Here is a 14,169-nt window from a genome sequence, read left to right as displayed (position 1 = left end):
TGACCGTTTCGCGTAGCGTCTTCACTCAGATTCAGCACAATGGTATCAGCAACAGTATCGAAAACTGACAGTATTGCAGAACACTTGACTGCACAGCGGTGTCTGGGCGGTACTTCTACACTAACATAACTTCCTGCACGTCCTTTTTCATAATAAAAGCTATTCACACGCTATGCACGCAATAAATACTTCTAGCGTAATAAAGGCTTTAATAACATACACTAACGTTATTGTTGTATCAGCTGTCACCGTTTTAGTCACAAAGGTCCACAAAGTATATAAAGTAAATACATTTGTATTTTTCAACACGTCAAAATATTCATACCCACACTACGGTAGTAGCCTGCCATCTAGTGTTCACAGAAAAAAAAGACAAAAATGAACAATTACATAAAGACTAATACATCAAATTCTACATTCTAAAATGCCGTAATATATATTTTAAAGGCAATTTAAAATGTTGCAAATTTAAGCATCTGCGTATTAAAGTTCTAGACTATTTCTTCAATTATTCAAATGTACTTGCAATATATGTTCCAGCAAATGTACCATTTCAAAGTGCTTATTATATAAAGGTAATAAACAAAACAAATTGAAGAAAAAACTATAGGTTTCCACAATGATTACCCGCAACTTGTTTTTATAATAATTTTATTATTTGTTTGATTTCAATCCAAAAAAAAATGGCAAGCAGCTGCACCATGCAAGACAGAGAAGTAATACATGGTATTACAAGACATCATACAATTACTTGAAAAAAACATTAAATTGAGCATAATTAAAAGTGTATTATTATGTTTCTTGATTTATTCAGGATACTGAAGGCACATGTTGTTTCTCTCAGTCTTCGGTAAACATCATCCTCACCAGATCCTCTTTGCAGCATTCTTCCTCCACTAGCTTCTGAGGCTAAAACACAAAGGATGTGAACCTTGTGTGTGTGCGTGTGTGTGTGTGTGTGTGTGTGTTTCTTACAGTGTTGTATCGCAGCAAGGTAGGCACCCCAGTCAGCTTGAGTGTCATCTTGAACTCGTTGCTTGGGTTCTTCCAACTGCATGAAAGATGAGTAGCATCACATTGCGTCTAATTTGAACAGACAAATTTGTCTTGGAGCCCTAATTTGACATATTTATCCAAACACAAAACCTTCTCATATTTGAAGCTGCTGTATTTTGAAACCCTAATCGAGTTGAATCAGTTCCTTGAAATCACAAAGCTACCTTAAAATGTTAATTTTAAAACTCCTAAATTGTGTTTGAAACATTTCTTTGAATGTCTAAATAACTGAGACTCTTCCAAAATAGGAAGCCAATACAGCGGTTTTGCATTTCTAACCCTGATTTGATGAATGTGGAGAGTAAAACACGCAATCTTGTTTTTTTTGGTCCTTGTCATTTAACGTTATTGGCGACAAAAAAAGATGCCAGCAATGTCATTTTCTTTCCAGTTTAACAGAAGCGTGTGCTTCTAATATAGAAAAAAAACAAAAAAAAAAAAAACAAAACAAGATGACTGATAAATATTGCATAATCGCATCTGCAAACAATCATCTTCCTTGTTACAAAACATAATTTCGCTTCCAATAACAGAAAAACAAAACCCAGAGTTATAAGAGGAGAACTACATTAAAAGTCGTCTAAAAGGAATACATGTTCATAATCTAGTGTAAAAATCAAATATATACTGACTAGTTCCTTTCACCAACTTGACAGTAGATGAAAACAGATCCTTTGGGGAGGGCATTCATTGCTTTCTTTAAAATTGGCTCAGCTGCAAGTGAAAAAAGGAAAAAATCGTTAAGAATGAAAATACAGTGCATTTATAGAGCCAGTTGACCTTTGCAACAAGCCTTTTCCAGGTTGCAATCTAATAAAAAGTTACCTTTGACGCAGTCTGGACACCAGCTCTTGCCCTGCTCGTCTTTGTCGCCACAGAAATAAACAAAAATATCTTTGTCTGGTCTATCATCCACAGCCTTGCGGAATTCACTATAACCGTGCACGTCCACTTGTTCGTACTGGGCCATGGGTCAGTTCGGCGGGGTTTGGCGAAGAAAGCGAGGAGATGAGTCACAAGAGATGCAGATTGAAGAAGAAATGGCTTGAGCTGCTGCTGTCAGCTGGTTTCGGAGGGAGGAGGAAAATGTGACATGAGTACTTCCGGGGTAATAAGAAGTAAGAGGTAGCGGATTTTATTGTGTGTGTGTGTGTGTGTGTGTGGGGGGGGGGGGGGTACTTTTTCACAGAAAACCTCAATGAAATTTTGAAGTAACAAATACGTTTGGTTACTACACAAATAAACTTTTTTTTATATAGTTTTGCAGAAGCGAGTGTAAAATCAGTGTCTTAAGATCGTTGTCTTGCCGTATTACTGCAAACTGAAAAGCGAATGTGCTTATTTCCTTCTTTCAGTGAGTTACTTCCTTATTGTAACAGGAAAACTTATATATATATATATATATATATATATATATTTTTTTTTTTTTTTTTTTTTTTTTTCCAAACATGACCCTATTCGTTTCGTCAGGTTTACCCCGTGCAAACTTCTGGAAAACCAGAGCAACTCAGGTGCCCAATTAACGCCGTTTTGTGGCTTGTGATTGATTGTCCCAATCGTGAGCAAATTTTGTGCAAGCTAGATCAATGTGCGTATAATTTTAAGGAAGGCATTTTGTTCAACAGTGACCGTGTAATTTAATTTCCCAAAACGCGTTTCTCGATTCTTTTTATTTCACTTTCCGTAGTACGTACTTCCTCTCTGCGGCGATTTGTTGTTGTCATGGCGGCGACAGTTTAAATTCCCCGAGTAGTTTCGACAGTTTTATATAAATACCGACTTCTGAATCGTGTATCTTGTTACTTAAGTACATAATTTCTTCACATATTTTTTTTTAAAGACGTATGCATTTGGTTTAGATTACGTTATTGGACGGAGACTTCAATACATATGCTATTTCGAAGACACAATATGGCGGTGGCTTTCGATATTATTGGTGATTAATTTTTAAAACAGAACATCCGTAATGATATCCACTGGACAACAAACGAATAGTAGGGAATGGGTTGTTCTGGCTTCAAACCGAAAACCCCACAACGGTGCCCATTTAACCCCTGAGACGTCCCAAACCAAGGTAAACGATGACTGTACTGATGTCCTGTTTACATTGTCCCACAAAATGTACGTACCGAGTAATGGTATAATCTCAGTTTACTTACAAAAGTTCTTACTTTCTAAAAGCCACATTTTTATGTGGCAGGTAATTTGTTTTGTCCTTAAACTTGTCGCTGGCATAAATGGATAAAGAAATATACATTATTTGCCGTAAATAACATACCGTTCCACGCCAGTGAAGTGAAATTGCATCATTTATAATTTTACAACAACACCAGATTCTTTTTCTCAGACTTTCTTCGAATGTCTAAGTAATAATTGCAATTTTACTCTCCACGGATTACTGTCCACGGATTAGTTTTTAGTCCTGTGCACATGTGATGTTGGGAATGAAAACAAACTATAATATTTTATTGGCAGTTTTGAAGACTTGTTTTCCAAAGTTCTGCGGTTTTGACCACAAATTCTGCAGAGCTTGGTGCGTGACAAGCACCCTTTGCTAAAAACCCATATTTATACGACTCCTGACATTGTCCTTTGTCTTTTAAATTTCTATTCTTTTAAAAATATTCATGCATTCCTTCATTGTCGGAACCATAACAGGTACAATTTCTATACTGTGTTCTTTAACACAGCTGTTGTTTAATGAAGCCGTACCTGCCAGCTTCATAAACCGTGCCACAGCCGTGGGTCCTCCGGCGGCCATCGTCATCGAAAAGCTCGTACCCGTGCCGCCAAGCGAGCAAAAGGGGAATGCAGACAACCATGTGAAAAGATCGCTCAGCTTCAGTAGTCTCTCGGAAGAGAAGCTTCAAGCTGCCGTAGACCTAGCCAAGAGGGATCTGAGGCGGAGCCGTTTCCAGGCCATGTGCAGGTCATCTCCAGACCCCTCGGAAGATGCTTTCGTGTTGGACATTTGCAATAAAACTCTGCCTCAGGTAATCAACGTAGTTTAACAGTGTACAGTTGCTGTTTACAGATTCACCATTTTTGTTTGTCTTTTGTTTGAACCTATCCTCAATTAGTTGATTTAAAAAAGCTTTACTTATTTTTGCACCTTGCTATTTCTGTAATGCCCTAAGATGCCACAAGGTGGTGCCATAGTGCTGAAAATGTAGGAATGTAGTTATTATATCAAGAGAGTACATTGAGTGCGTGAATGTGTGAGGGCGCGTTTGTGCGTGTGTGCGTGCGTGTGTGTTGGTGTGTTCTATCAGTTCGCAGTTCATACAAGTGCTGCTTTCTTTTTTTTCCCATAACGGTCCCCCACAGACCGTTTCCTCATATAGTGTAGGTCACAGTGCCTCCCCTCTACTTGAAGCTGCATAAGTCATGTGGCTTCTTGTGCTTGCTTTTTTTCAAAGACAACTTTCTCTTTCATGATTCAAACAAGTTTATGCTGCTTAATAAATGTTTTATAATACAATAAAAGTATGGGATAACTTAAGTACATTTATACTTAAAACTATGACCATATGCATGTATATAAATCTTTCCAAAATTAAGTCAAACAATGTTTAGTGAAATTATTACAAAACTCCATTTATCAATAATTTGTATTATATATTTTTTTTTTGAAAAGTAAATAATGTAGTTTTCCTCTCACTGGAAAAAAAAAAAAAACCTCAAGATTTTCTGGTACTCGTCATGACCAAATGAAGCTTCATGAATCAATGAAGCTTTGAAGCCAATTGGCTTGCAATGGTTCACAGTTTCATTGTTCTTCATTTGCTCTATGGCCCAAGAAGTCAAAAGTGTTGAGAATTCAGTGGCTATTTGCTGAAGAAAATTACATGAATGTGCATGTTATTATATGAAAAAAATCCAACAAATGCTATAAGATAATTTATTATATTTTACTTCAAAATAATTATTCTTCTTTTTTTGCACAGGTTCTTTTGCAACAAGGGGCAATGCTAAAAAAAAAAAAAACAATAATAATTGCAGTTGCACATACAGGTGTAACAACAGCTCAAAATCAACAAAATGTGAAATGAGAGGTCATTGCAATTGGGATTTGCAATGCTTGTCAAAACATCAGATCACTTCCTGAAGCAATCATGTGGTCCAGCCAGCCTGCCTACGAGGCTTCACACGTCATCATTTCCGGGTCTTACCCATATGAAGGCGGCCTCGTTTGACGCTTGGTGGGCACGCCCCTCCTATTACTCACAATTTAATATAAAAATAAATAAATAAATATATATATATATATATATATATATATATATATATATATATATATATATATATATATATATATATATATATATATATATATATATATTTTATGAGTAACCCAAATTATTTCACAGACACCCTGCAGTCAGGCCACTGAACCCGGGTTCTGCCATCCCCACTTTGAGAACCACTGCTTCAGGAGACCTTGTTAAAACCTCACATACCCCCTGGGATACCCGTACCCCCTTTTGGTTTAAAGTTTTGATACAGTGAAACATCAAATTATTTATGCCTCAATATACTGTATACGGTTTTGTACGAGCCTTCGGTTGATCAATTTACATTCTGTTTTGTTTTGTGAGCCAAAATTAGTCGCTAATGAGCTTCAAATATACTGGCACTAGACTAGCTTTGATTTGGTAATTTCATCTATCCAACTGAAGATGACAACTAAACTGAGTCTGAAGGAGAGACTGACAAGACCTGGATCCAAACAGCCTGCCTCCAAACGGCTTCCCATGGCTTCCAAGCAAAAAAGCTGTCCGCCCCCCTCATTAAGGCCTATGGCAGGTGCTGACCAACACAATCTCTTAAGGCAGGAGGTCCGCAAGCTTCAAAATGAACTTGAAAGTCTAAAAAAGGTACTTGATTCCAACATTTATTTTTTTCTTCCATCCCTTTTGACAATAAAGCCCATGTGACTTGTTACTTTGCAGGGTCTGAAGCCAGAGGTGAATCCGCTTGGATCCAGACAGCCACAATATATCGCCAAGAAACCCCCCATGGCTTCCAGGGCACACATTCATCGGCCCCCCTCCACAAGACATGACATTCTCAGGGCGGTGGATGTCCCAGACCAGCAAGATCATCTGAGACAGGAGATTTGCAAGATGCAAAATGACTCTGACAGTGCATTCGTGCAGGTACTTACTACAGAGCTATTATTAGCCCCTTTCAAACCAAGAAACCCAGGAATTCCTTGGAGTTTCTGGTAACAATTGTGCCTAAATACTTTTTTTGTTCTTTTTATTCACCCCTCTTAGCTTGACACTAATAAATTAATATACCGAACTGTAATGCGCAATGGTATATAAGCCTCAGCAGCAAAATATGAGCAAAAAAATGATTTTTGTCATGAATAAGCCGCACTGGACTATAAGCCGCCGGTAATAACATCAGATCTTTACGCAGAAAGATGGTATATAAAGTTAATAATTTTTTTTAGTTATTTAGTTTTTTTGTAATTGTCTGCGAACAGCAACATCCTCTTTAACAGACTGAACATGCTTGCATGTTTAGTCCCAACATATTTATAGAAAATGGATGGATGGATGGATATCTGTTAGTTAAATAGCAGTTAAAAATAAATATTCAATTGCATCTTTTTTTTTGTCTCCCTTTGATAGTTATTTTAGTGAACATAACACATTCTACATAATTCATACACAATCATAAATACATAAATAAAATCACTGAACTGTATATAAAATTTACACATCATAAATGTACCCCAAATTTTATACATTCTCATTAAATTTCCATAAATTGACACCTCAAACAGATACACACATTTGCTTGCTGGTGGCAAGCAAAGAAAACAAAAAACAAACAAACAAACAAAAAACACAAATAAGCCGCATTGGACTATAAGCCGCAGGTCTCAAAACATGAGGAAAAAGTTGCAGTTTATTGTCTGAAAAATACGGTATTTTATTAGAGCTTTGCAATCCATCAACAAAGTTATGAGTGGCTGGCAGTACTTTCTATGAATAATCTGTATAAATAATCTGTAATTGAAAAACATGTCTCTGTCATGTTTGGTACTGCATACATATGACGTGTCATTGCATCACTGTGTAGTTCTTGCCAGTTATTTTTAGTAATTATTCCACAACATCATTTTTTTAAATGAACTAAATGATTAGAGGTTTAAGGGGACTCAAGGGGGAAATTCCAACACAGTTCAAGTAGAGCGGCCTTTTTGTATTTAGCTGTCTCCATAGCTCTTATGTTCGAGTCACATCATTGAACGAGTGATCATTTTGTTTACAGGACAGATCAACCAATTGGAGTGAGGCCTCCTCTCCCAAAAATAGCACAGATAACGTTTCCAAAAAACCTCCACTTGCTTCCAAGTTGTCATGGACACATAAACCTCTTTCCAAGCCATTGCGCTCTGTGAGCCAGCGGGATCTCTTAGGCCAGGAGATGCATAAGCTTGACGCTGAGCTGGAAAACTACATCCAGCAAGTGGAGAAACTGTCTGACGGAGACACGTCACATGTTAAAAATGAGCATAATAAGGATGATGAGCTGGAACCTAGTCAACAAAAGCTGGAGCTGCGCTGGCAGAAGCAGTCCGAGCGCTCGATGCGAATCATCTACGCTCTCCACCAGCAGGTACTTCAGTCTGGCTATTCATTATTTCCCAAAACTCATTTTAGGCCTGTAGAAAAACATTTGCTTGCTTTTTGCCCTTTAGATTAAAGCGATACAACAGTACATAGAGAAGCTGCACAATCAAGGCATCTGGGATGATAAAAAGGTATGTTTTATTTTTGCAGCCTTGCTGTTTCATATTTTTTTCATACTTTTATTAACAGCATGAACACACATGTTCTGATTGCTAAGGAAGAACCAGCTATTTGTTCTACGTCGTGATTAGCAAGGGAATTGCCGGCCATTGTCAATCAATCTCTGCAGGTCGTGTCACCTGCGCCCCAGGACGTAGAAGCACGGTCAGAGGAATAATGAAATCCACGGCATCCAACCTTGTAGATTGATCATTTAAATCTAATTTGTTGATTTTATTTTAAAGCTAATTTAAAATAAATGGCCGTTCATTTTCAAACAAGTTAAGTCAAAGAATATAAAATACAAAAATTATGTATAGTAAACAGAAAAATTCTGTAAATAGAAAAACATAGTGTAATAATGAGAAACAGGGAAAAATACATTTATGATCAACAAAAAAGTTGTAATAAAACAAATCTTCTAAATTAAAAGTGTAAAAAATATATATGTTAAAAAAAATCGGCCTATACATCGCAGATTTCACTTATTGTGGGTATTTTTTGTAGAATGTGAACCCCACAATAAATGAGCAAATACCGTACATGTAAATGATAAAAACTCTAGTGCCACTGCTTATTTGTTGCTGCTTGGATGTTTAATGTGTACATGTCTTCTTTTGCTTCTTTATATTATTTTTGAAGAAAACTATTGATAACATAATTTTCAGGAATTACTGATTGACTTTGTTTTTAATTCCACAGTCCATAGCCGTCCAGCGTCTTGCAGGTGCCCATCGTGGCACACTGAAAGCCTTGCGGGTGGTCACCCACCAGCTGGCAGATCATTGTCCCAACAAACTGCCTTCTCATTGTGGAGAACTGAGTCGGCTCATTTGCCAGCTCACTCTGTGCTCAGCCAGGATTCAAGTGGAGCCGGGTGTTCCAATGCCGCAGATAGCCGTCGAAATCCTGCGCAAGCTCGAGGTGAAGGAAACATGACCGTGGAAATTACGGTGTCACGTCACAGGCAGGTGCACCTAAGCATTTTGTCTCCCATCAGATTTTGGACCACATCATCAGCAAACACGAGATACAGCAAGCTATACAAGACCAAGCTTGTACTTTACAAAGCAAGCCGTCCATTTATCCCAGAATGTCGCCAGCCACCAGAGGAGGTAAAGCAAGCCGTGCAGCTCGTGGACTTCTTAAAGCCACCAAGCCACCAAGAAGTAGCCATGGTGAGAGCTTAATCACCACATGTGCCAAAATTTCATAAATATACAGGTATTTAAAGAACATAAAATTGAAAATAATTATTAAATCCAAAACCATAATTTTTAATGTTTTGTTTTTTTTCCTCCCTTAAGAGTCCAAACATCCATTCCTAGGTACTCATTCATATTTTTTCTTTTTTTTTCTTTTTTCCTCCTTTGGCTAAAGGAGCATCAAAAATGACTGGTACTAAATGGATTAAGAACTTAAGTAATTAATTACTTAATGACTGAAGTAAACAATTACTTTAGGTAATTATTACCTAAAGTAATGATTTACTTCACTACCTCATTTCCTAAAACAATCGATTACTTTTGCACTTAAACACTTATAGTATAGGTGATTAATTGCTAATCTTTAGCAGGTCCGAAAGTAATCAATCACTTTGCACTCAAGCACTGACTTCCACATCACCCGTTTGCATTTTCACCAAGTGGTTCATATTTTAAACAAATGTTTTTTGACAAATTTGTTTAGTGGGATGCCACGTGAGTTACCTAATGTGAAGTAGGTACTTTGGCAAATAAAGTTCTCATATGATTTGCTGACATATTGATGTACCATTTGAAGCAGCATTTTAGATTGAACTCCAAATTGAAAATTTTAACGTGAGATTGCTTTTTTTCTTTTTTTAAGTGTGTTGCTATCTCCAACAGCTCTTTCAAAGGTCGTCCAGCTGTTAGTTAATTTACCTCCCAAAATTAATGTAGACACGCACTTGACTGTCAAACATTTGTAACGTTGACAGTGAGGAGAACAGTTGTGCAGAAGCGCTGTGGGCTGGACAGGGCAGTCAACCTGCAGAGGGCGCCGCAGCAGCTCAAGAGAAACCCTCCTAGCAAAAAAGAGCACCAGCCTGTAAAAGTAAAGGTATTTGTTTGAATTGTACATGTAACAATTATCCCATGCTGACCCGCGGCATATGAAATGGTTTTATGTTCTATTAGGACAATCTAGGGAAGAAAGATGCGCATTTCAAGGAACCTACAGTGTCCTCTCGCCTCCGAGTCAATCAGCTTCCTCATAGGGAGCCCTTAGTGCCATGGATACCGGCGTCGTCACACTCTCTTTCGCCGCCACGGTAAACCTCCTGATGATTATGGAGTCTGTGTGGTTTTGAAATAGTTGAAATTGTGCTTTAACACCCTTCTTGGACTTCTCTAAAAAAACATGTCAACACTCACTGGATGGACTCTTCATTACGTAAACCTAGACATAATAAAAGGTTGCATCCTGGAGCTATATCAGAAAAAAAAATTACCATTTATTTTTTTGGAATGTTTGATACCAGGCAGCGTAGTGGAAGACTAGTTAGCACGTCTGTCTCACTGTTCAGGTTCAATTCAAGCTTGTCCAGTCCCTCGTGTGAAGTATGCATGCTCTACCTGTGCTCATGTGGGTCTTCTCCATGCACTTTGTTCTTCTCCCACATTCCAAAAACATGCATGGTAGGTGTATTGGACACTCCAAATTGCCCTTAGGTGTGACTGTGAGTGTGAATGCTTCTTTGTGCCCTGTGATTGATGGGCATCCAGTCCTGGGTATCCCCTGTCGACTGCTGGAAGATGGCTGGGATAGGCACCAGCAAGCCAGCAACCCTCGTGAGGATAAGCGGCTAAAGAAAATGGATGGATGGATGTTCGATACCACTTTTCATCAGATCAGTACCAGTAAAAGAATTTAACTTGAGTAGTCACCAATACCACTAATGATACCCCCGCCCCCCCAAAAAAAGTAACAAAAGCATAGCCATTTTTCATGAAATTAACTTTTAATGCTAGCCATTAAAACCAAAAAGTAAACCTGCCAACCAGTTTCAAGTGTGACTCACCATTTTGGTTTTTTTTTTTTTGGTTTTTTACATTTTCCCTTTTTAATGATCAAACCAGAAAAAAAATGTAGTTGAATTCAATGGAGCTCAAGTTTTTAATGTTATGGAAATGTTCTATTCCTCAAATTTGTCTTTTCTACTTTGTGATCATAACACTGTTTCCAATGCTAGTATCGGTCACGATCGTGAGTACGATACCTTGAACCAAAATCAACTATCTTCCCGATACCGGTACTTTGTATAGGTGCTTTCTCATCCCCTGTACTTTTGTTACTAGAAAAGCATTCATATTGCAAAATGTCTTTTAGCTACTGAATTGATTTTTGTCTGTGTAAGACAGCAAAGTTAATCTTAGCAACTCAAAAACATAATACATCAGTGGAAATGCAAAGTTCTCCTCTGCTGAGCATAGTAGGACTTATTAGGCTATCTTGAATGAGTCAAAAGAGAAAGACCAAAAACAAATGTCCACTACAGTGGACAAAAATTAATAGGCTGGTTCTCAGGAGGATATAGTGTAAATTTTAGGGTCATTTTGGCCATTTCTACTCGAGCTGTCATCATGGCCTTCTTTTGACTTCATGCCCTTTTGTTTTGTTCCTTCAAGATGCCATGAATCAAAATCTCTGTCACCTCCACAGCTCTCGTCACAAGATGACACCCGAGCCAAGATGCCTCTCGTCTCCTGCCAAGCTGTCCTCATCCTCAAACATCCAGAAAGCGCCAGTGAGATTCAGTGAGGAGGCCCACCCATGCTCGGAAAAAAAGCGACAAGCCCAAAATGAAGCTTTGAGGTAATGCAACTTTTAGCCTTTTTTCATGTTTAACGGAAACAGTATGTCTGTGTTAAATATTAATGCAGTTTGAATTGTGCACATTTGCACAAAAGAAAAAAAAACCCTACGCTATTTGTATTCACTCTTATTTCCAACTCCTGTGTCAGATTCCACTTACCCGTAGCCACAGGCATTGTTCATCAATCAAAGTTATTTTTCTGCCCTCCACAATAAATTAATCAAACCGCTCGCTCAATTCTAAATCAAGGTCATTTGTCTCTGGGGGGGAATTAATCCACAACCTGGCTTTCTGCTTCACGTCATTGCGACAAAAAAGTAATCATTATCTGAATTGCAAATTCCAATGAATTGGGAGCCTGTGAAAATAACTAATGGTAAATGGTAAATGGACTTTCACTTATATAGTGCTTTTCTACCTCCGGTACTCAAAGCGTTTTAACCTAACTAGTCATTTACCTACTGATGACGCAGCATCAGGAGCAACAAGGGGTTCAGCGTCTTGCTCAAGGATGCTTCGACATGGTCACCATGGTCGGGGGATCGAACACACAGCCTCTCGTCTGGGAGACGACCGCTCCACTACCGAGCCACACCGCCCCAACTTCTATCTATGCATTAATTGAAATGACATTGCAACAGAGAAAGAGAACATTGTTCATGTTTTCTAGGCGCTTTCCGGTGTCACAGTAAATTTCATTTGTTGTTCTCTGCTTGTCTTGATGCTTTCACTGGTTTCTTGAGGAGCCACCAAATTGGGTTTTGCTGGTATTATTACTGTAAAGCACTAATAAAACACAACTTTTACTTCATCGTAGAGGCGCCTGGTTGGACAAGATCACCACACAGCGACTAAAGGACCTTGACGAGCTGACACGAGAAGAGGCTGAACGCATTCGACGACTGAGGTACGGTTGAAAGCAGCTGGCCAACACATGCAGATCTGGCCTAATTGCGACCTCGGAGCAAAAGCGCACGTGTTCGCAACTGGGTACGAATCAAACTAATGAATTGTTTTGATGTACAGGGCAGAAATTGTCTCGCCGACTCAGTGGGCTGAGAGGGCTGAGCAGCATGTGAGAAAGAGAATCAGGCCTCTTCTGGATGAAGCCAAGGTTGGGTGATGTCTCATTGTATATCATAAGTAGACATTATTATGCATCTTTTTTTCCACATTTTAACACAATTCCCAGGTGAATCATAACATGTTTAGGGCATCTGTTCTGCAGGTACAGTGTTTTTTTTTTTTTTGCTTTGAAACAATTTCATTTTAGGGACCGATCTGTCTTCCGCATTGAGCCAGCACTCGCCGCACCCCACTTGGCCCTACTTTTGGGCCAGTGGCAAGCCTGATTTTTGTTTGATTGCCAGTAGACTGGATCGTTCCAGACTAGTTTGGGTCTGTAAATTAATACATGTGCTAGTAGTGCATGTTCTGCTATAAATGGCAACTAAATACTGTGACTATGTTTCAGACAGAAAAAGATGTAAACCATGCATAACTGGCCAAGCTGCATTGCTTAGTGAAAACAATGCAAGAATATATTTAACCTTTTACTTGAACATCAAACACTAAGATCAAAATTGCTGAATAACAGCGGCGCGACAATGATGTCACGGCACAGCCGACAAGAGCATTCAAGCCTCCTGGGAAGTCGTTCTGATGTCATTGTCCATATCCGCTCACACCTCCTCAAGGGGTACATTTGCTAGTTTCTCTGGCTTGCTATGATGTGTTGGTATGCATTATTCAGTGGTACGTTGTTTTTTGGTGGCTGGTTTGGGCTTCTCTTAACAGCGTTTTATGTGCCGTTTGTCTTCATCTGTGTGTTTACCTCAGGGTCTCGGAGAGTCCAGGAGCAGCTTTTCGCTGAGGAATAAGCTGTCAGAGCAGGCTACAACGGTGAACTGCATAGACAATTCTGAGCTGGGCAATTAAACAACCCACAGATGCACTTAAATTCAATTCCCTTAATGTGCCTTAATGGTTCTCGTTTCTCAGGTGGCCGAGAGAGGCGAAGCGGCAGGCGAGGACCTTCTGGAAGATTTCTTGGAGGAGGCAGCGATGCAGGTTCTGCAAGCCCCCTCCCTGGAGGGAATGCTTCAGCGCATGGAGGAGATACAGGTAAAGATCATTGTAGGAACGTCCTATCTCTTGAGGCAGGGAGGCTCAGGGTGTTTACCAAATGTGTTTCCGAGCAGAGAGACCAGGAGCAAGTGAGGAGACGAGTCGCCTCAATCGCCTACTCAGACCCTCTTCAGTGGGAGCAGCCAACAGGTACTTGTCATCTCGTCGCACACAGGCATTCTAAACACTCCATTAACTGTGCTGAGGCAATTTGGGCGAGCTCAACTTTGGCCATCTGGGATATGCTTGGGCCTACTTGACACCTAAACTCATCTTGGCTAGTTTGAGTGTGTGCTCAAGTTACACTTCCCCTTCTCTTGCATGCTTGGAAGAGGTGGG

The 14,169-nt window shown here is 39.1% G+C and overlaps 2 protein-coding genes and 1 long non-coding RNA gene across 6 annotated transcripts in view; 1 reads left to right on the top strand and 2 right to left on the bottom strand.

Annotated features, from left to right (window-relative positions):
- Nucleotides 1–634: 634 nt before the first annotated feature.
- On the bottom strand, nucleotides 635–2,148 carry txndc17 (thioredoxin domain containing 17). Its single transcript, XM_088428132.1, has 4 exons — nucleotides 1,882–2,148; nucleotides 1,689–1,770; nucleotides 976–1,051; nucleotides 635–909 (listed from the first exon to the last, which is right to left on the bottom strand). Exons 1-4 carry the CDS (start codon nucleotides 2,024–2,026, stop codon nucleotides 841–843), a joined length of 372 nt encoding a protein of 123 aa, XP_088284258.1. The 5' UTR covers nucleotides 2,027–2,148; the 3' UTR covers nucleotides 635–840.
- kiaa0753 (KIAA0753 ortholog) overlaps nucleotides 1,975–14,169 on the top strand; it is a 23,012-nt gene continuing 10,817 nt past the window's right edge. Inside the window, exons 1-16 of one of the 4 annotated variants that reach the window (XM_088428131.1) lie at nucleotides 1,975–2,174; nucleotides 3,747–4,049; nucleotides 5,736–5,933; nucleotides 6,009–6,215; nucleotides 7,345–7,692; nucleotides 7,775–7,837; nucleotides 8,568–8,789; nucleotides 8,866–9,043; nucleotides 9,826–9,947; nucleotides 10,025–10,158; nucleotides 11,550–11,702; nucleotides 12,521–12,610; nucleotides 12,730–12,817; nucleotides 13,543–13,605; nucleotides 13,705–13,827; nucleotides 13,905–13,980. In XM_088428131.1, coding sequence (XP_088284257.1) covers nucleotides 3,978–4,049; nucleotides 5,736–5,933; nucleotides 6,009–6,215; nucleotides 7,345–7,692; nucleotides 7,775–7,837; nucleotides 8,568–8,789; nucleotides 8,866–9,043; nucleotides 9,826–9,947; nucleotides 10,025–10,158; nucleotides 11,550–11,702; nucleotides 12,521–12,610; nucleotides 12,730–12,817; nucleotides 13,543–13,605; nucleotides 13,705–13,827; nucleotides 13,905–13,980 — 2,137 coding nt within the window. In that variant the 5' untranslated portion in view covers nucleotides 1,975–2,174; nucleotides 3,747–3,977. Of the gene's footprint in view, nucleotides 2,182–2,754; nucleotides 3,131–3,746; nucleotides 4,050–5,735; nucleotides 5,934–6,008; nucleotides 6,216–7,344; nucleotides 7,693–7,774; nucleotides 7,838–8,567; nucleotides 8,790–8,865; nucleotides 9,044–9,825; nucleotides 9,948–10,024; nucleotides 10,159–11,549; nucleotides 11,703–12,520; nucleotides 12,611–12,729; nucleotides 12,818–13,542; nucleotides 13,606–13,704; nucleotides 13,828–13,904; nucleotides 13,981–14,169 lie in introns of those variants that run through there. The other 3 variants (XM_088428130.1, XM_088428129.1, XM_088428128.1) reach the window with 3 other exon arrangements.
- Nucleotides 8,507–10,183, bottom strand: LOC148415890 (uncharacterized). Its single transcript, XR_015867274.1, has 3 exons — nucleotides 10,066–10,183; nucleotides 9,770–9,933; nucleotides 8,507–8,842 (listed from the first exon to the last, which is right to left on the bottom strand). It is a non-coding gene; the product is annotated as an uncharacterized LOC148415890 (long non-coding RNA).

Source organism: Hippichthys cyanospilos, chromosome 11 (assembly GCF_059441005.1).
Source record: "Hippichthys cyanospilos isolate Australia breed blue-spotted pipefish chromosome 11, RoL_Hcya_1.0, whole genome shotgun sequence".
NCBI lineage: Eukaryota > Metazoa > Chordata > Actinopteri > Syngnathiformes > Syngnathidae > Hippichthys > Hippichthys cyanospilos.
This window is presented reverse-complemented; position numbering and strand designations above follow the sequence as displayed.

Excerpts from the sequence above, each read along its gene's own strand:
- txndc17 (XM_088428132.1), bottom strand. The coding sequence starts at position 2,026 with ATGGCCCAGTACGAACAAGTGGACGTGCACGGTTATAGTGAATTCCGC. Across the intron at positions 1,771-1,881 it reads GTGTCCAGACTGCGTCAAAG|CTGAGCCAATTTTAAAGAAA; the intron begins GTAACTTTTTAT and ends TTTCACTTGCAG. Across the intron at positions 910-975 it reads CCTTGCTGCGATACAACACT|CCTCAGAAGCTAGTGGAGGA; the intron begins GTAAGAAACACA and ends TTTGTGTTTTAG.